This window comes from Leptodactylus fuscus, chromosome 4 (assembly GCF_031893055.1).
Source record: "Leptodactylus fuscus isolate aLepFus1 chromosome 4, aLepFus1.hap2, whole genome shotgun sequence".
NCBI classification, from domain to species: domain Eukaryota; kingdom Metazoa; phylum Chordata; class Amphibia; order Anura; family Leptodactylidae; genus Leptodactylus; species Leptodactylus fuscus.
The window spans coordinates 122,746,356-122,767,006 of record NC_134268.1 but is presented as its reverse complement, the minus strand read 5'-3'; the positions used below and the strand labels follow the sequence as shown (position 1 = coordinate 122,767,006).

The following is a 20,651-nucleotide window of genomic DNA, read 5'->3' as shown; positions in this document are numbered from 1 at the left end:
CCACACGCCAGAGGATTGGATTCACGCCAATGCACACAGTTACACATGCCGCAGGATTAGATACACGCATCTACACACAGTTCCACATGCCACAAGATTAGATACGTGTGTCTGCACAAAGTACCACACGCTGGAGGATTAGATACTCAGGTCAGCACACAGTATGACACGCCAGGGGATTAGATTCACGCGCCTGCACACAGTTCCACATGCCAAAGGATTAGATACGCACATCTGCACACAGTTCCACATGCCAAAGAATTAGATTTGCGCGTATGCACAAAGTACCACACACCAGAGCATTAGATACACAGGTCAGCACACAGTATGACATGCCAGAGGATTAGATATGAACGTCTTCACACAATACCACATGCCGGAGGATTAGATGCGCACGTCTGCCCACAGTTCCACACACCACAGAATTAGATACGCACCACTGCACACAATACCACATGCCAGAGGATTGGATATGCGCCAATGCACACAGTTACACATGCCACAGGATTAGATATGCGCATTTACACACAATTCCACATGCCAGAGGATTAGATACGCGAGTCTTCACACAGTATCACACGCCAGAGGATTAGATATGTGCGTCTTCACACAGTTCCACATGCCGTAGGATTAGATATGTGCGTTTATACACAGTTTCACATGCTGCAGGATTAGATACGCGTGTCTGCACACAGTTCCACATGCTGGAGGATTAGATAAGCATGTCTTTATACAAAACCACACAATGGAGGATTAGATATGCGCCACTGCACGCAATACCACACGGCAGAGGTTTAGATACACACTACTGCACACAATACCACACGGGGAGGGTTAGATACACGTGTCTACACACAGTACCACATGCCAGAGGATTAGATATGCAGGTCAGCACACAGTACCACACGCCAGAGGATTAGATACACACATCTGCACAAAGTACCAAACGCTGGAGGATTAGATACACAAGTCAGCACACAGTACCACATACAAGAGGATTAGATACACACATCTGCACACAGTTCCACATGCCGCAGGATTAGATACGTGTATCTATACACAGTTACACATACCGCAGCATTAGATACGCGCGTTTGCACACAGTACCAAGTGCCAGAGGATTAGATACATGTGTCTTCACACAAATCCACACGCCAGAGAATTACATATGCACCAATGCACACAATACCACACAGGGGAGGATTAGATACGCGCCACTGCACACAGTACCACACGCCAGAGGATTAGATATGCGCCACTGCACACAGTACCACATGCTAGAGGTTTAGATACACACCACTCCACACAGTGCAACAGGCCAGTGCAATAGATACGTACGTCAGCACACAGTACCACACGCCAGAGGATTAGATACACGGCTCTGCACCACATAGTACCACATATTAGAGTTTTACTCTAGATTTCCATAGCAACACAGCCATTTTTCTTCACTACTTTATGCCAGCCTTAAAGGGGCAGGGCACTGTGGATGACACTGTTACACAAGATCACATACACACAGCTTTACTCCAGGTCTCCATAAAAACTGATCACATGATTTTCACTGATATCTGAAATGAGATGCACATGATCACATGACGCTTATGAACACACACAAATGATATCCAAAATACACCAGTGCAAAACTGGACAATTCTTATGGGGCCACTACACAAACAAAAAATTAAATATACCCTTGCGAAGCTGGGTCCTCCTGCTAGTTTACAATATAAGTGCTGAGCAAATCCTGCGAGGTGTGCCTGGTGTTTTTGTTCAGGATGAATACAGCCAAACCAAAATTACTATTATTCTGTGGGCTCTCTTCAGACCCCAGAGTATAATAAACGGAGGGCCAGGGAAGGTGAGGAAACCATAAAACAGTGTTACTCACCTCTCCTGCACTGTGTTGCAATTCCCTGCTGTCTTTTGTGCTTCTGGCTGCCAACAGGAACTGCTAATTAGGCCTCAGCCCATGCCATTTGGCGGTCCCTGATATCAGCAAGAAGTGCTGAAGACAGCAGGGAGTTGTACCAGAGTCCAGGTGAGGTGCCTGTTTTTTTATATTTCCTCACCTACCTGGTCCTCCACTTTTTATACTTTGTAGTCTGAAGAGATCCCACAGCATAATATCAGTTTCAGTTTAATCATGTTCGTTCCAAATTAAACTGCAAATATTGAAATAATCGAAATTACCAACTTGAACAAAACCACATTGATGACTGTTTGATGTTCGGTTTTGATAATTTTTTCGATTAATCACTCAGGCCTAATATATATATAACACTAGGACATATAAAGAGCAGATATGAAAATTGGATTATTGCAATAATTGGCACATATAGATAATCTAATATGTTCTAAACACTAAATATATAAATTAGAGGTTCTTTGTTCTTTCTTTCTTTCTTTATACATATTTCATCAAACAGTAGAAAGCCCACCTGCCCTAACAACAAGGTGATTTTTACAGAGGCTATATTCTTCCTTTATTATGCCCTCATAAAACCATGCATTATTCTATAGGGAGATACTTTCCAAAAGGTGACACTAAGAGCAAGCTTCTCTTTTTCACCGGAGAGGTCTTATTTGCAGACATGCATGGTTTTTTAAAGTCCCTGTGCTGTCGCTACCTAATGAGACTCATTACCCCTTCTGACCCAAATCAGTTCAATGATGACAGACAACCTTGAAACAGCGGTTTGTGGATTGAACCTCTTCCTTTTGTATGTGTTCTGGCTTGGCTATTATTCCCAGATTAAGCCCTTTGGTGGCGCTTGGAGAAAGTTCCTCATTTTCACCAATGACATCCTATTTGCATATTCCTTACCTTGTAGAAAGTAGCACAATCTATGTGAAAAGTCAGTGCTGTGACATGAAGTGGTTAAGGAACCAAAGACACCTGCTGGTACTGTTTGCCTGAATGCAATAGTGGTGTTAATATACAATAGTTCAGAAGTGTAAAGCCTTGTCTTCAGTTTTATTCTCTAATCTGTTCCCACATAACAATACTGTCATTCTGTTTCAGAGTGCTGTGAACAAAGCTATAAATATTATCTTGTCAGCAGCCAAGGACATTCCTCTGTGGAATTTTGCGCATCTGCATCACAAACAGCAACAGGTAATGTACAGCCATTGTGTATTGAGGCTGATTGATTCTTGCAGCCAGACCGTTATGAGTAGGCTTTTCTTATGCTCATGTAGTAAGATGAAATCGAAACATTGCCAACAACTAAAAACTTCCATGAAAGGTTTCTGCAAACTACTTGTACATGTATACATGTGGCCACTAGACTTCGGTAATCTGATCACCAAAGCAGTTTTTGTTTTAAAAACAAATTGTCCCATCTTTGAATATAGGTATTATATATAACTTATATAAATATAAAACTGTGGAAATGGCTTTATCAGCAAACTGAAATTAGCTGAACTGATTTGTTCTGCCGATACAGAGCAAGACATCACATGTCCTATCTCAATGGTCCGTGGTTATAGCAACACTTGTGTAAACAATGGGAGGAATAATTTCCACAGCAGGAAAACAAAGCAGCATTTCTAAAGCAATATATTTAGGAAAAGTCTACAATTTACATAATCTACCAGTATAGATAGGATCATTGGGATGGGACAACCCCTTTAAATAAGGCTGAGGCCCCACGTTGCAGAAACACAGGTTATTTTGTTGCAGATTTTGCTGCCACTTATGGAACCAAAGACAAGAATGGCTATGAAAGGAATAGGAAATTTAACTTCTACTACTACCTTCTGCTCAATCCACTCTTGATTTTGGCTTTAAAAAGTGCAGCAAAATCTGGAACAAAAAAACGGCACCTCAGCCTAAAGTACACTTTTTCCTTGACTGAATTAGACATTTTGGTATATTTACGAGCTCCATGCACAATCCTGAAGGAATAATGAGGAGTTTTGGTTTGGTCTTTTGAATCCCTGGAGCTTTTGGCTCCACAGGACTTTTCTTTTGCTTTTCATTCTGTCATGTTTGCCGATAAAGTAGGGGACGTTTTTTGCCTCAAAGACCTGCTATGACTTTCCCATATAATTACATCAGGCTACAGAGGATTATGACTTGAAATACAAATTATATTTTAATTGCCAAAGTAGAGAAAATGCTAAATCTGTGAAAACAGAACTTTAATGACTATTCCATTAAGTCTACTTTATAAGAATTTATAAGAATTAATCTAAAATAATATTCCTAAGAATTAAACCACATGGTGATGGCTTTTCATAATCTATGACAATTATTTCATTTTCTGTGTAAAAAGAAAATTATTCAGGCTGTAATTTTGCATTTTTCAATTAGTCATTTTGCTCAGCAAACTGTGTACTTCTCAATTTAAATTCTGATTTATTTCCGATCATGTTAATTTTCACAGAAAGGGCATTGACACTGCATTAAGTATGTACGCTGGTTTAGATATGAGGAGCAGTGGCATAACTACTGCCAAAGCAGCAGAGACAGCTGCCACAGGGCCTGGGACATTGGGGGCCCAGTGACAGCCGCTACTGCTGCTATCATTATACTCGGGGGTCTTATCGGACCCCCAAGTATAATAATTGGCGGACCGGGAGAGGTAAGAAACATAAACACTGTTACTTACCTCTCCACGATCCTGCTAGGCCTCCTTCCTGATGTCCTTTCTGACATCTCTGACGTCACATGAACCCGGCCTGCGTCTCGGGTCATGTGACGTCCGACGTCATTGAAGAAGGATGGGAGCGGAGAAGACAGCGTAGGACCCGGGGGACAGGTAAGAAACAGTAGTTTTTTATGTTTTTCGGGTCTCCGATTATTATCCCCCAGAGTATAAAAGATCCCAGAGTATAATAGTTTATGGGTGTCCACAGTGGGACATAATACTGTGTGCAGGGGCCACTATGGGGGATAATATTGTGTGCAGGGGCCACTATTGGGGATAATACTGTGCACAGGGGCCACTATGGGGGATAATACTGTGTGCAGGGGTCACTATGGGGGATAATACTGTGTGCAGGGGCCACTATGTGGGATAATACTGTGTGCAGGGGCCACTATTGGGGATAATACTGTGTGCAGGGGCCACTATGGGGGATAATACTGTGTGCAAGGGCCACTATGGGGGATAATACTGTGTGCAAGGGCCACTATGGGGGATAATACTGTGTGCAGGGCCCACTATGGGGGATAATACTGTGTGCAGGGCCCACTATGGGGGATAATACTGTGTGCAGGGCCCACTATGGGGGATAATACTGTGTGCAGGGCCCACTATGGGGGATAATACTGTGTGCAGGGGTCACTATGGGGGATAATACTGTGTGAAGGGGCCACTATGGGGCATAATAGAATGCGCAGGAATGCATAGGAGGGGGTTGGTCGAGGTCGTCTGTGTCGGTCGGGGGGGGGGGGATGTCAAAAGTTCGCCACGGGGCCCTGCCATTCCTAGTTACGCCGCTGATGGGGAGCTACACTTCAAATAAAGAAAGTAGTATGTTGTGATGAAGCAGTATCAGAAGAGGCCAAAAACAGACTTTTTCTTTTTAGAATTGTATTGGACTTTAAATTTTGTGTTTACAAGATCTAAAATATCTGTTAACATGGTATTCCCCTATATTTACACTTGCAAATTCACAGTTTAACTTCTGTCTTCAATCACTTTCTAGTTGGAGCAAAATGCTGCAAGAGATCTGGGTGATGAACTTACCAAGATGGTGGTGCTGAAACCATTGGATAAGCAAATCACTGAACATAAAGATGTCAGTAAAGTTGTAGCCAACCTCAGTTCTATTGTCCTGTTACTTAAAACAGATGCAACTGATGTCTTGAATAGTTTTACTACATTTTCTGGAATATGGAATCAGGTAAGATAATTCTAAGTGGCGTGGATATGCCTGCACGGTAACCTCCACAAAAAACTCAGTATCCGTGTAGACACTTGGATGTCATAAAATAATGCTACGATGTGGAAATTATGATTGTTTGGTACATTACTTTCCAAGAGTTTACATATGTTGCAGTTAGTAGAAAAAAATGTATATATTAAACAATACAATGCCCTTTTAAGGCCTAAAGCATATAGCTGTATTATGGATCTATGTTGTATGGTTTCTTAGTAGAGATGAGCGAACAGTGTTCTATCGAACACATGTTCGATCGGATATCAGGGTGTTCGCCATGTTCGAATCGAATCGAACACCGCGTGGTAAAGTGCGCCAAAATTCGATTCCCCTCCCACCTTCCCTGGCGCCTTTTTTGCACCAATAACAGCGCAGGGGAGGTGGGACAGGAACTACGACAACGGGGGCATTGAAAAAAATCGGCAAAAGTCATTGGCTGCCGAAATCAGGTGACCTCCATTTTAGACGAATAGTGGATTTCAAATCCGGGTCATATGAGAATGTGAACTTTGTGACTATGAGACAGGGATAGCTGTACAGGCGGGGATAGATAGGGATAACCTTTATTTAGGGGGGAATGTTATTAAAAATAACTTTTTGGGGCTCTATCGGGTGTGTAATTGTGATTTTTGTGAGATAAACTTTTTCCCATAGGGATGCATTGGCCAGCGCTGATTGGCCGAATTCCGTACTCTGGCCAATCAGTGCTGGCCAATGCATTCTATTAGCTTGATGAAGCAGAGTGTGCACAAGGGTTCAAGCGCACCCTCGGCGCTGATGTAGCAGAGCCGAGGCTGCACAAGGGTTCAAGCGCACCCTCGGCTCTGATGTAGGAGAGCCGAGGGTGCACTTGAACCCTTGTGCACCCTCGGCTCTGCTACATCAGAGCCGAGGGTGCGCTTGAACCCTTGTGCACACTCTGCTTCATCAAGCTAATAGAATGCATTGGCCAGCGCTGATTGGCCAATGCATTCTATTAGCCCGATGAAGTAGAGCTGAATGTGTGTGCTAAGCACACACATTCAGCACTGCTTCATCACGCCAATACAATGCATTAGCCAGTGCTGATTGGCCAGAGTACGGAATTCGGCCAATCAGCGCTGGCTCTGCTGGAGGAGGCGGAGTCTAAGGTCGGACCTGAATGGAGACTGGTGTGGAGCGATCTTAGACTCCGCCTCCTCCAGCAGAGCCAGCGCTGATTGGCCGAATTCCGTACTCTTGCCAATCAGCGCTGGCCAATGCATTCTATTAGCCCGATGAAGTAGAGCTGAATGTGTGTGCTTAGCACACACATTCAGCTCTACTTCATCGGGCTAATAGAATGCATTGGCCAATCAGCTCTGGCCAATGCATTCTATTAGCGTGAACTGAGTTTGCACAGGGGTTCTAGTGCACCCTCGGCTCTGCTACATCAGATTGCTACATCTGATGTAGCAGTGCCGAGTGTGCATCAGATGTGTAGTTGAGCAAAACTGACTCAGCACTGCTAAGTCTCTGTATTCACATAGGAATGCATTGGCCAGCCTTCGGCCAATCAGCGCTGGCTCTGCCGGAGGAGGCGGAGTCTAAGGTCGGACCTGAATGGAGACTGGTGTGGAGCGATCTTAGACTCCGCCTCCTCCAGCAGAGCCAGCGCTGATTGGTCGAGTTCCGTACTCTGGCCAATCAGCTCTGGCCAATGCATTTCTATGGGGAAAAGTTAGCTTGCGAAAATCGCAAACTGACAGGGATTTCCATGAAATAAAGTGACTTTTATGCCCCCAGACATGCTTCCCCTGCTGTCCCAGTGTCATTCCAGGGTGTTGGTATCATTTCCTGGGGTGTCATAGTGGACTTGGTGACCCTCCAGACACGAATTTGGGTTTCCCCCTTAACGAGTTTATGTTCCCCATAGACTACAATGGGGTTCGAAACCCATTCGAACACTCGAACAGTGAGCGGCTGTTCGAATCGAATTTCGAACCTCGAACATTTTAGTGTTCGCTCATCTCTATTTCTTAGTATTGCACCAATACAAATCTATGGAATCTGTGAAAATGCCTATATTAGCAAGGTTTGTTGCCCTAGAGACATTCTAAGGGAGTATGGTGTACATAGATGTACTAAATGGCAGCATGAAGAGTCTGGTCTGTAACACAGGAGTCTAGGGGCTTTTTCTGCTTGTGTACAGACTTGTGCTTTACAACTATTCTAATGAGAACCAAAGATATAAGAAGTCAATTGTTGCTCATTCAGTTGCCTTTGAAGGGGTTTTCCAGGCAAAAAATTATTTTAGAAAAAAGGTCTGTTAGTGCTATTAATGAGTTTAATAAAGGCCACAAATACTTTTAGCAGTGTTTTGAGTGATTTCTGGGGTTCTCAGTGAGCGCATTGCATTCTCTGCATTTGTTTAGATCCATAACTTCCTCTTCTGTGTCTCCTACAAGTTCCAGGATGCCTCACTTCTTCTCCCTCTCTCACTGACTGACCTCCACCCTTTCTCACACACTCCCTCCTCCCTGTTTTCTTAGCTAGCCCAACCACTACACCCTCAGCAGCCATCATTAAAATCCTAGGTCTCCATTACCACACCTCCCTTTCTAAAAAAAACCCTCGCTTTTTTCCCTGGCAATCCGGCCCACTTCACTGCCAGCAGCCATCTTTGTGACAGCACCAAGCGGCTCCTGCATGTGCACTAGCCCGTTGTGCGCGTGTTGCTGGTGACCCAACCCGACATGAGACAGCAGGAAGGAAAGGTAAGTATGCCGGGAAGGGTGTCACGTGACCACCCTAGTGATCATGGTAAATTTGATAATAAAAGTGATTTATAAAGTAGGTGGTGGGCAAGGGGATGTTTAGTTCAATGTAAAAATGTCTTTTTTATCCTGGACAACCCCTTTAAGGGTGCTGTTACACCTGTTGTTAGATTCACATCACTTTTTTACTAAGTAAACTCATGAACAGTATAGTACAATCATGATGTAAGACTAGACTTACTCTTGAGAATGTATGTCCTGTATTTCCTACACCAATAAAAAAGGCCTTGTTGACATGTCTTCATTTTGCAGACATCTGATGTCCATGAAAGTCACCTACTTCTTTCATACCCATTTACTTTAATGGGCATGTGCAGATTAGTGTTCTTCAAACCATGAGACATGCTCTATATTGATCTATTTTGTGGACCACAGCTCTCCATTAGGGTCTATGGGTCCATGAAAATCACACATGGATACAATCTGTGTGCTATTTGTTTTTCCCAGACACACAGACATAGAAATGTTAGGAAATGGTAAAAAAAAAAAAAAAAAAAAAAAAAAAAAATGCCTGTTTTTCACAGTCATCACACAACCCAAATGTAAGCAGGTTTGTGTGCTGTCTGTGATCATGATGGACATCTCATGTATAAATTAAAAAAAAAAAAACTGTGTAGTTTCACAAAAAAAACCTGTTTTAGCACAAGTAAACTGTGTAATAGTTCCCTCAATGTAATGATCATTGGTAGTATATTCAGACAAATGATCACTTATTCCTATACATTTTCATTATTGTCGCAGCACACTCTCAGTGGCATTGTATATATCTATATTTTTGCTTTTCATTCCCTTACTCTCTTCAAATTCTCCAAACATAAATCGTCATATACAGCTTAAAGGTTATAGTAAACACATTTTGGTAACCAGAGCATTCAGCTTTTGCTAAATCCGCCTGTTATTCTTTTTACTATTCTAATCATTCCCTGCAAATCTCACCAAATTTACCTATACTCAATATGAGCAACTGAGCACATGCTGTGAAAGAGCTTGAGCACTTTTGCTATTCATAAGGGACATGTTTACTGGTTATCATGAGTAGAAAGCAAGATGAATAAAATTTGGCCTTGTGATGGCTATAGGTTGTTAATGATTTGTGAAGTACCTTCTATGGATGCCTTCTTTTCAATACATCCATCACATGCATAAATTATATGTCCAATATATTGCTGAAATAATGTAATAATACTATGCCTAAAGAAATATGACAAATCAATATACTAGGGAATCCTGAGTAGTTGTCTTTCCTTGGGTTTGTGCACTATGTGGTACTGGTTCCAGGTGCGCAGGTTTTTAAGGCCAGTGGCTCCCTGTTGATTTGTGACAAATGATGTGCCCTGTATGACCGCATGGGTTGTGCCTTATATCACAGAATGGGTTGCACACCGCTAAGGATGTTTCTGAGGGCATATGTCTCCAGTAAAGACCTCAGTGGAGTTATGTCATAGCTTTGTGATCATTGATCACCTGGCTCCAATGCTGTAAATCTATTTGAATTTCATGTCAACTTTTTTTTACTTTTGCATTTCTTAGGATGTTGATGAAAAAGTTAAAGAATTCCTGGATACCAACCCAGTAATGTCTGAATTTCGCAGTCAACTGAACTATTATTCGGTAAGCTAAATACTAGTCATGTCAGGGAATCCATTGGATAAGTTTTAATGTCATCTCCCTTTCATGTATTTTTTTTTACAGCAATTGGAAACCCAAATCAATGAACTTCCGGGTCACTGCATTGTAGGATCTGTAGACTTTTCCACGGATTGCCTGAAGATGGCATTAGTACAGGAGTGCCGCAGGTGGAAGAGAGCAATTGGCTCAGCTCTGAATAAAAAGGCTGCAATGGACATGGATGAGATCTATTCATTTATTGATAATCTTAGTAAGCGATTGAACAGACCAATTAATGACCTTGATGATGTTCGTGGAGCAATGGATGCCTTGAAAGAAATCAGAGAATCTGAAATAAAGATTGACATGATGATTGGACCAATTGAAGAGTCCCATAGCCTTCTGGTAAAATACGATCTTCTGTTTCAAGACGGCAATGCTGAGCGTGTGGATGGATTGGCCTATGCTTGGAAGAACTTGAACACACAGGTAGAGATAATATGTTCATAAATGTATTGTAAAATATTGATATATGCAAGTATAAAGCCAATAGGACTTTTACAGGTCTCACTAGTTCTTTAATGCCTTTTTTGTCAGGTGGTGCAAATGCAGAATTTACTTATTAAAGTGCAACCAGAGATGAAAACAGATTTACTGGATGGTGTGAAGAAATTTCAGGTCGATGCTGCAGAGTTTTATAAAGATTACGATGTATCGTAAGTACAGACGTAGATCATTGCCGCTCAGTTTCATGGGCATTAGCAAGCAGCTGGTGGCCCGGTTTAAAGCATATTTTTTCATTGCGTGTGACATCGGTCTATTTTCTAGTTCTTGTTTTAAACAAGACTCTGACTTTAAATACTGTACAGCAGTTTTATTGCTTTGACAGAAATGGCTGTTCATACTGTAGCATAGGAGATGTTTTAATCTCTAACTTATAGAGTCTTTTATTTATGTCCTTATTTGTAATTCTTTTCTTCATAGTGGTCCTGGAGTTGAAGAGATTCCTCCCAGGGAAGCGAGTGACAGATTGCAAGTGTTCCAGGCTAAATTTGATGAATTATGGAGGAAATATATTACTTTTTCTGGAGGCGAAGAACTCTTTGGTCTCCCAATAACTGGTAAACGGCACAATTACAATAACATCAAGTTCAGCTCTTAAAGAACTCTAAATCCTGAAGTAATAAGAAAACTGCCAAATATTCCCCTTATGTGGCACTTACACAGGTTTACGGGGGCATAACCAAGATTCTCAAAGGAACCAAGTATCAAGTATAAGAGACTGGAAATAGTTCTGATATCAGCAATGTTACTAAAATTCTATGTAAAGTGAGCAACAAGCATAGGTTGAATAGAAGTGACTTTTTCTGATATTTACCAGCCACTGACATCAGTATGATAGTACGAGTTAATTAAAAGCGTTTTCCCATAATCAAAACTTCAAAACCTAATTTCAATGGAATGGCAATTTAGTATGTCCACTGTCTCTCCATACAAACTCTTTGGGACTATCATTTGCAGTCCCATAGACTCAGTGCACAAGATTGATCACCACTCCATTCAACTGGGTTGATACAAAACTGTGATCGGTAGAAGTCCCACTATTCAGACCCCCACTAATCAGACTCTTATCACCTTTTAGTATTCCTTTTTTATCTCATGCTTCAAAAATTCTCATTTTTTTTCTGTTGCTTATTACTGTTTTTTAGAATATACTGAACTGCAAAGAATTAAACGGGAACTATCTTTGCTGCAGAAACTTTATGGCCTTTACAATGCAGTTATAGAAAATATTAATGGATATTATGACATCTTGTGGACTGATCTGGATATTGAAAAAATTAACAGTGAACTTCTGGACTTCCAAAATCGGTGTGTATTTATATTTGCATTGCTACGAGCTTTAATTGCTTTGATATCCCTTCCAGACATCAAGTTCTGATGACAAGAAAGAATATGGAATTTAGATTCTCACCTGTTAGCAGACCAATGAGATTTCCAATGAGGGGAAGTTGTACTGAAGTCTGCAATGCTGTACGAAGATTACATAATCTTTAATAAACCTGGTACCCTTTTTAAAGGAGTTATCCAGTTTCTAATATTGATGGTCTATCTTTCAGATAGGTTACCAATATTATATCTGCGAGGGTCCTTTAGTTGGGACCCCTACAGATCAGCTGTTCAGGGACAGCACACCTCCTGGTAATGTTTACACTACTCATACAAAGTGTAGCCACAGCTTTAGGTAATACAATGCTGGCCCATAGATTTCAATGTAGCAGTGCTGGAGTGCTAAAATCCATCACTACAAATCACACAGTGAGTAAGCAGCTTGACATTCCCTCTCAGTATGTCTCTGGAGTGTGGGAGGAAACCCACGCAAACACAGTGAGAACATTCAAACTTGCAGATGTTGGTCAGATTCTAACCCAGGACTACAGTGCTGCAAAGCAACAGTGCTAACCATTAAACCAGATTACGCAAATTTTTATGACATTCTAAAAAGGTTGGATGTGATAAATGGGTTCCTAGAGCTCTTAGCTGACTTTTAACTGGGATACAAGCTGTTTTCCGCATGAATGGAAGGGGTCTGCTGTAATGGAGGAGAGCATTTTAGCAGGGATAGCGGAGCATTTAAACTAGGAATGGGGGAAGAGCAGATATAGGGGTAAATAGGTCAGAGAGGAGACAGGTTATCATGGTGGGGGGGATTAGAATAGTTGATAGGGAGATCCATTTATTACACCGAACAGTATGGACAAATCTGGCCATAAAATTTCAAGACTGCACACTTCTGGCAATGAACTTGGATGACAAGTCAAAGTGTATGTTCACAAATGCCAGAAGCCTAGCAGACAAACTGGATGAGTTTGAGGCCCTCGTCCAGGAGAAAAATATTGATGAAGTTGGTGCAGTTGAGACGTGGATAGATTCCTCACACAATTAAATTGTAAACATTCTTTATTTTACACTCGATCGTAAAGACAGGTCAAAAAGGAAGGCAGATGGAGTGTGTATGCATGCCACAGGCAGCATAAAAGTGAGTATGAAAAAGGTAAATGTGCGTAAAGATTGTGAGGATGTGGAATCCTTGTGGGTGCAATTGAATAAGGATAAAATACTGAGTGGATGGCACAGGCGGGCACAGTGGTCTTGATGGGAGTTTTTAACTTCCCGGATATTGACTGAGGTCATGGTACTGTATAGTTTGCAAAAGGGGAGAGAATTCATCAATTTGTTGCAGGACAATTTTATGGTCCAGCTTGAGCCACAGCCCAGATGGAAGGAACTGGAGGATGGAAGTAATAGTGGCAGTAGTTGTGCCACTGGATAGGCTGAGTGGCCTCAACCAAACTCCCCAGCTCACCTCCTATGTCAGACACCAACAAGGGGGACCTACTATACTACCAGGTGTTGATGATAGTAGTTCCCCTGGGATGCTTCCAGTTGGAGAGGGGTCTCCTCTTACTCTGAGCCGGTGTGATGGTGTTTGGAAGGGCCCTGATGGTAATTCAGGAACAACTCAGGAGGCAGCAGTGCAGTTCAAACAGGTTAAACTTTACTCACCACACTATAACTGTAAACCTTGCAGCTTCCGAGTCTCCAACTGTATAGTATTCTCAGTCTTTGTCTTTAGGGGATTCCCATTTATAGTAAAGCTCTAGTGCCATCCTCCATGCCAACAACTTCATCTAAGCCACCTCCAGCAGAGCATATTGGGGGCTGTACTCCAATGCAGTCCTTCCAGGAGTCTGGTTACCTTGTAACAGCAGGTCCTGGTCAGTACTTCCTACCACAGTGTCCTAGTGATGGAAAGCAGAATTTCCTGTCTCAGGGCTGTCTTTATGTGAGCCTTGGGCATATTTTTTTCCCACTGGTTCTGTGTGCGGAACTACTGACATACACTGTCCACTGCCAACTGCTAGACTGAGGCCACAACTTAAAGTCTCTGCCCAGTGGCTTGTGATAGGCCAGAGCTGTACCAAGTGTGGGGAGACAAAACAGTGGAGAAACAAACAGGGAAAATATAGTAAGAAGATAGTATAGAGAGAATTGCAAAACAATACTTAGAACATATAGACAGGAAATACAAACATAATATAAGCAGGAACACTCTGGGATGCTGCACTTGTCTAAGATCCAACTATATGGGATGCTTTGCTAGATCTGATCATCTCTAATAATATGGGACTTATTGGAAATGTCACTGTTGGTAAAAACCTAGGTAATAGTTACCATAATAGAATCAGATTCCACTTAAATTGTAAAAAACAAAGAAAGGTTGGGAGGGTAAAATCCCCCAACTTTAACCCTTTCCCGACATCCTCCGTACTAGTACGGCGCATGCCCGGTTTGTAACTATGGCGACCGCCTGGGAGCCGGTTGGCCGCCATAGCCGCCGGGTGTCTACTGCTTTACGCTGTAGCTCAAAGCTGACTGAGGCGCCATTTTCCCGGCAGCGCGTTGGTGCCGCCATTTTCCTGGTGATCGCCACATTACGTCACATTACTATGACAGCCGGGAGCCTTGTGTAGGCTCCCCGGCTTATCATTACATTGCTTCAATTGCAGACTATGCTATATAGCCTGAAATAGAAGTGCCGATAATTTTAAATGCATTGCAATGCATTAGCATTGTTATGCATTGCATTAGTGATCAGACCCCCTGGGGTTCAAGACCCCTAGGGGGTCTAATAAATGCAAATTTAAAAAAAAAAAAAAAAAAAAGTAAAAAAAAAAATATTTTTTTTAAAAAGTATTAAAAATTCAAATCATCCCCCTTTCCCTAGAACACATATAAAAGTAGTTAAATACTGTGAAACACATACATGTTAGGTATCCCTGTGTCCGAAAGCACCCGCTCTACAGATCTATAAAAATATTTTTCCTGTACTGTAAACGCCGTAGCGGGAAAAATAGTCAAAAGTGCCAAAACCCATGTTTATTCACAGTTTTGATTCTAATAAAAATTTTAATAAAAAGTGATCAAAGCAATAGCATTTCCAGAAAATGGTAGAACTAAATAGTACACTCGACTCCCTCTAAAAAAGACGCCCTATGCATCCCCGTACACAGACGTATAAAAATGTTACGGCTGTCAGAATATGGCGACTTTTAGAAAACCGTTTTGGATAAACATATAGCTGGGATGATTTAGGAAAACCTGCACTCGCAGGGGGTTGGACCCGATGGCCCTTGAGGTCCCTTCCAACTCTACCATAAAATAAAATAAAGAAAAGGATTTTTTTTAGAGGTTAAAATATAAATAAAACCATATAAATTTGGTATCCCCGGAATTGTACCGAAACACAGAGTACAGGGGACATGTCATTTTGGCTGCACAGTGAACACCGTAAAACCGATGCCCGTAAGAAAGTCGCAGAAATGCATTTTTTTCTTCAAATTCACCCCATTCTGAATTTTTTTCCAGCTTCCCAATACATTATACAGAATAATTAATTGTGGCATCAGGAAGAAAAATTTGTGCCGCGAAGAGTAAGACCTCCTCATATGTCTCTGAGAGCGGAGAAATAAAAAAGTTATGGGGTTTAGAAGGAGGGGAGTCAAAAACTAAAAACGAAAATCAAAAAATGCCATTGGCGGGAAGGGGTTAAAAAGGCCAATGTCCCCAGATTAAGGGCTGCACTTCAGGATATAGACTGGGAGCAGCTATTGTCAGATAGTGATACAGAGGTTAAGTGGGAGACGTTTACATCTACATTAACAAGGTTTTCTGGGAAAAACATATTTTAAAATAGCACCATGGAAAGGCAAGTATGATTCTCTGCTCCTGTCTGATTTAAAATTTAAAGTGTTTTCCCATTTTTACCCAGACAACCCCTTTAATATAATCTGTAAAAAGGAAATAAAATCAGCTAAAATACATAATAAAAGGCAGGTGGCTATGGAAAGCAAAACTAACCCCCCAAATTCTTTAGAGGACCTTTCATGTCCTCATGAATGTGGTTTTTAGAGGTGAGCGAGTAGTATTGATTCGAATATCGAATCCTATTATAGTCTATGTGAAAAAACGGGAATGTTGTTCCGGTTTCCATGGAAACCAAAGTTCGACACCTTGGATCCTCCAAGTTCCGGAAGTAGCAGGATGAGGCGCAAGAGGAGGTTTTTGCATTGAATTCAAAGGAATTTTCCCGCGTGGTATTCGACCGATACGAGTATTCGATCGAATAGTGGTATTCGATCGAATACTACTCGCTCATCTCTAGTGGTTTTATATACCACTAGAGAGCCGACAATGCGCTGAATTCAGCGCACTGGTCAGATTTTCTATTATGTGCCTGGGGTTGGCGATATCGGTGCCATTAATCTGTCAGGCCCAATGTGACCTGTAAATTTAGCATTTGAGAGAGGAATTTTTTTAAACCCGAAACGCATCATGCTACACAGCCTTTTGTCCGTTCACTTCTTACAAGTGGAGAGCCTGGTCAGTCCCCATGAAAAATTGCACCCATTGGCTCATGAAGGTGCTGCTTGCCCATTGGAAATTGTAGTGTGCATGTGTGTGACATCAGCCTACAACTGGAACAAATGGAAGCATTATGTAATTGCTATTCCTTCATTTAATTGCTGGTAAGTGGGTGCACTCCGAATAGAGATACTCTGAATAGGGATGGGTTTTGCTGTTTTAACTAACATGGCAGAGGGTAGAACTTACCTGCTATAGTCTCTCAGCAGCTTCCTCTATGTAAAACTGGCCTCCCCTTGCCCTGGATGTAGACTGGAATCACAGATATGCAATACCTTCATTATGCCCATTTACAAAAAATTGGGTCTACTAAGCTGACCCAAAGTGGTCAAAATATACTGTTATTCATGCTTTGAGCAAGTTGAACATCAAGGACACAAGACAATTTGCATTTTGTTTGGCTAAGCCAAAAAATTACAAAAGACCTATTATTTAATATAATTCTTGACTGTAGGGCTTGATAAATTACCCCCATAGACTGTTTTCCTACAGCATTTATCTGCTTCCCCAATTTCCTGTCTCACTGCAAATTTATTAGAACAATGCTTCTTCCAAAAAGAGCAAATGTGATAACAAAAATAGATTTGGGAACTTTATTTGGGGTACATTACTGAACACTAGCCTACAACAGCTATACATGTGCACTATTTAATTCAGTCCAAACAACTTGTCTAAGCCTTTGATAGAAAAATATCTTAAGCAGTGTTGAATAATGTGACATTGCCTTTGATTAGATTAATTCATATTTTATTACTGTATCAAGTTGTACAAGAACAAAGGATGTTTTCTACATCATTTTCCTCCTTTGTTGGAGGGAGTCTTTCATTTCAGCTCTCATACTGTTTTGTTGATTTTGATGAATCTGTACTGTACATTTACAAATAAAAATGTTAACACTATACATGCTGTAAAGTATTGTTTGTCTTTTAAAACAATGTTATATGTTCTTCCTTATATTAGAATCCGTAAGCTGCCAAAAGCTCTGAAGGAATGGCAAGCATTTAATGACTTGAAGACCAAGATTGATGACTTCAGTGAGAGCTGCCCTCTGCTTGAAATGATGTCAAACAAAGTACTAACTCTTTTCTCCTTCCAAATGTTGTTGCTGCTACTAGATAAAATGGATGCAGGGACCTGGTCAGAAATGGGAATGATGTTTCATTAACTGTTCCAGCCTGGAATACTTCATATTTGCTGATAATTTAATTTTCATAACCAAAACCATTCACATACTATAAGTGAGATTTTTATTCTTTATTCCAAAGCATTCCATGCTGTTAGAATTTTTCTAAAGTCCTGGACAACCCCTTTGTACTCATTGTACAAGTTAATTGTAGATCTTATATTTGAAGGAAGGTCATCTTGTCTTCAGATGTCCTTATACATTCTGAACCCAATCAATCTAAGTTTGCACAATGGCCAAATGTTCACCTTCCTTCAAATACCATCAACCAAGATCCATCTGAACACTTAACTCTCTCACTGTTTTAGTGCATTATTTATGGCACAACTTACTATACTATATGGTTCTGTATTGGTTTCCTTAATGAATAAATGTCAATTTTTAGTCTTTATAAGCCTCAAAATAGACTTCTATTAAGTATAATTTTATGAAAGCTATTGGGCTTAGGGGGCGTTCACACTACCACCGCTGTCCACCCAGGGGATCCCGTCCTAAACCCTGGAGAAACTGGACAGGGGATGGCTTACCGGCGGTAAACTTTAAAACCCATTCATTTGAATGGGATTTAACGCAAGCTGCCGGGGTCTGTATGCAGCTTCTCCACCTGTCCAGTTTCTCTGGGGTTTAGGGCGGAAACCCCTGGGTGGACAGCGGCAGTAGTGTGAACACCCCCTTAGTTTTTTCCCTATACTGGGAAAAATAAACATGTGAAAACTTTGACGAAACTTCCCTATTTGACCAAACTATTTCATTATGAAATCCCAATTACAGCAGACTAACATAATTGACAGATTTTCTGCAACAGTCATGATAGTTTTCATACCTGGAGCATATATAAAAGAACTCTTACTATACAGATCTTGCATTTTAATATCTGGAGAATTAAAAATTGTGGATTCCCCAATGTGTATGTTCTGCACAGTTATTGCATCTTTAATGCATTTATTGTCTTGTTTCAATGTAATTTACTTTTGTTTTTCACTCTCTAGGCAATGATGAAGAGACATTGGGACAGAATATCACAGCTTACTGGGCACACTTTTGATGTAGAATCAGAAAGCTTTTCCCTGAAGAATATCATGGAAGCATCCTTGCTAAAATACAAAGAGGATATTGAGGTTAGTGCCAAGAATAAATAGTGTAATCATGAGTCATCAGTTCAATAATAAATCTGCCTTTACCATAATATTTCTGCAGCTAATGTACTCAGAAGGGTCCACTACTTACAGGACTTGTATTCTTTAATACAGCTAATGATCAATTCCTGAGCATATCCATACCATAATGTATAGAAACATCCAATTTTGACTGACACTTCCAAATTATTTATGTGATCGCTGTTATGCCACTTATTTCTTCATTCATTTTATGCCAGCATTTGCAAATGTGTGATTACATCAAATATAAGATTTGCTTAGCCTTCAATTTGTATCAATGGTTGTAGATTTGCTTTGTGGTAATGTGAGATTGCAGGTATTCCCGGTTATGTAAAGGGTGATTCATAATTATAGCCTTGGTGTTCATAACTGAGGGAATATAATACAAATTTATTAAAATAAAAATACATCTATCCAAGTATTATCAATGCATAATTCATAGACATAGAATTCTGATGCTATAACTTTGCACTATTCTTTTTGAATCACCTTGTACAATTGAAGAATAGTACTTTGTCATTTTGCCGGTAATTATACATCGATTTCGTAGGGTGCTGTTGTTGTAGGGTATTATTCTATATAGTGTGAACAGAAGTGGGAGGCAGCCAGTTTTCCCTGGTTCTGCTGATTCATTTGTTAAAAATACAACTGGATTACAGAAGCAGGGAGAAATAGAACCCCAGGCTTCCTGCTCTACCACTCTCTGACTTGTAGGCTGCAGGCCATAGGCCACATTAGTACCATACGATGTACAGTCTATACTTTATGAAGTCCAGTGATCGAGTCATTATACTGTATGGTGAACAATATCTTTTGGGAGGTTATTAAAGGGCTGGTCCAGGAATTCAACCAATCTGTGTGGACGCAAGTACATTTATGTTTTTTCTTGTGAGGAGCACAACTCCTGCCATGTTAATTAGTCACGCTCTCTCAAATCAGCTTATCTGCAGGGTCCTGGCTGTCAGACCCCCACAGATGTAATATTGATGGCCTATCCAAATGATAGGTCATAGGTATTAAAAAGGTAGGTTATTCACTGTGAGGGTGGGGCTCCAAAAAGGAGTCATGGCTTTGTGTTAAAGGATTGTGGTACTACCCCTCCCATCTAATATAAATTTGTGCTCCAACCAACTCCTCCCTCCTTCCAGTGCCACAATGGAATCTGTTATTAAAAAAAATTGAATTCCAACCCTGACCGTAAACTAGTAAATGTTTTCAAATATTAAAGAACAAAACATTTCCATTACATTAGACACTATACTTGTGGCTGGTAAAGCCAAAAAAATTCACTGTTTTGCCACTATTCATGCCCAGAATTGTAACCAGTTACATTAGCCAGAACAGTACATTTATAGTATTATTGCATTGCTTCTGAAAGACTTGCCTCTGAGTCTTTAACTTTGTGCCGTTTAATAATAGCCTCTGAAGTGACACAGCTAGTATTTCTGTCATTCTGAGGTGGTGATCTGTGCAATATAAAGTCTATTATGAGACTCTGACCTGTTTCTAAAAATAAAGACGCATGCCTGT

At 40.9% G+C, this 20,651-nt stretch overlaps 1 protein-coding gene across 1 annotated transcript in view; it reads left to right on the top strand.

Moving 5' to 3' along the window:
- The window catches only part of LOC142200556 (dynein axonemal heavy chain 5-like), a 384,102-nt gene that overhangs the window by 120,804 nt on the left and 242,647 nt on the right, over positions 1-20,651 (top strand). Inside the window, exons 25-33 of the mRNA XM_075270991.1 lie at positions 3,026-3,118; positions 5,659-5,856; positions 10,218-10,298; positions 10,380-10,784; positions 10,893-11,011; positions 11,280-11,416; positions 12,005-12,167; positions 17,742-17,853; positions 18,954-19,082. Of these exons, the coding sequence (XP_075127092.1) occupies positions 3,026-3,118; positions 5,659-5,856; positions 10,218-10,298; positions 10,380-10,784; positions 10,893-11,011; positions 11,280-11,416; positions 12,005-12,167; positions 17,742-17,853; positions 18,954-19,082 (1,437 nt within the window). The remainder of the gene's footprint in view (positions 1-3,025; positions 3,119-5,658; positions 5,857-10,217; positions 10,299-10,379; positions 10,785-10,892; positions 11,012-11,279; positions 11,417-12,004; positions 12,168-17,741; positions 17,854-18,953; positions 19,083-20,651) is intronic.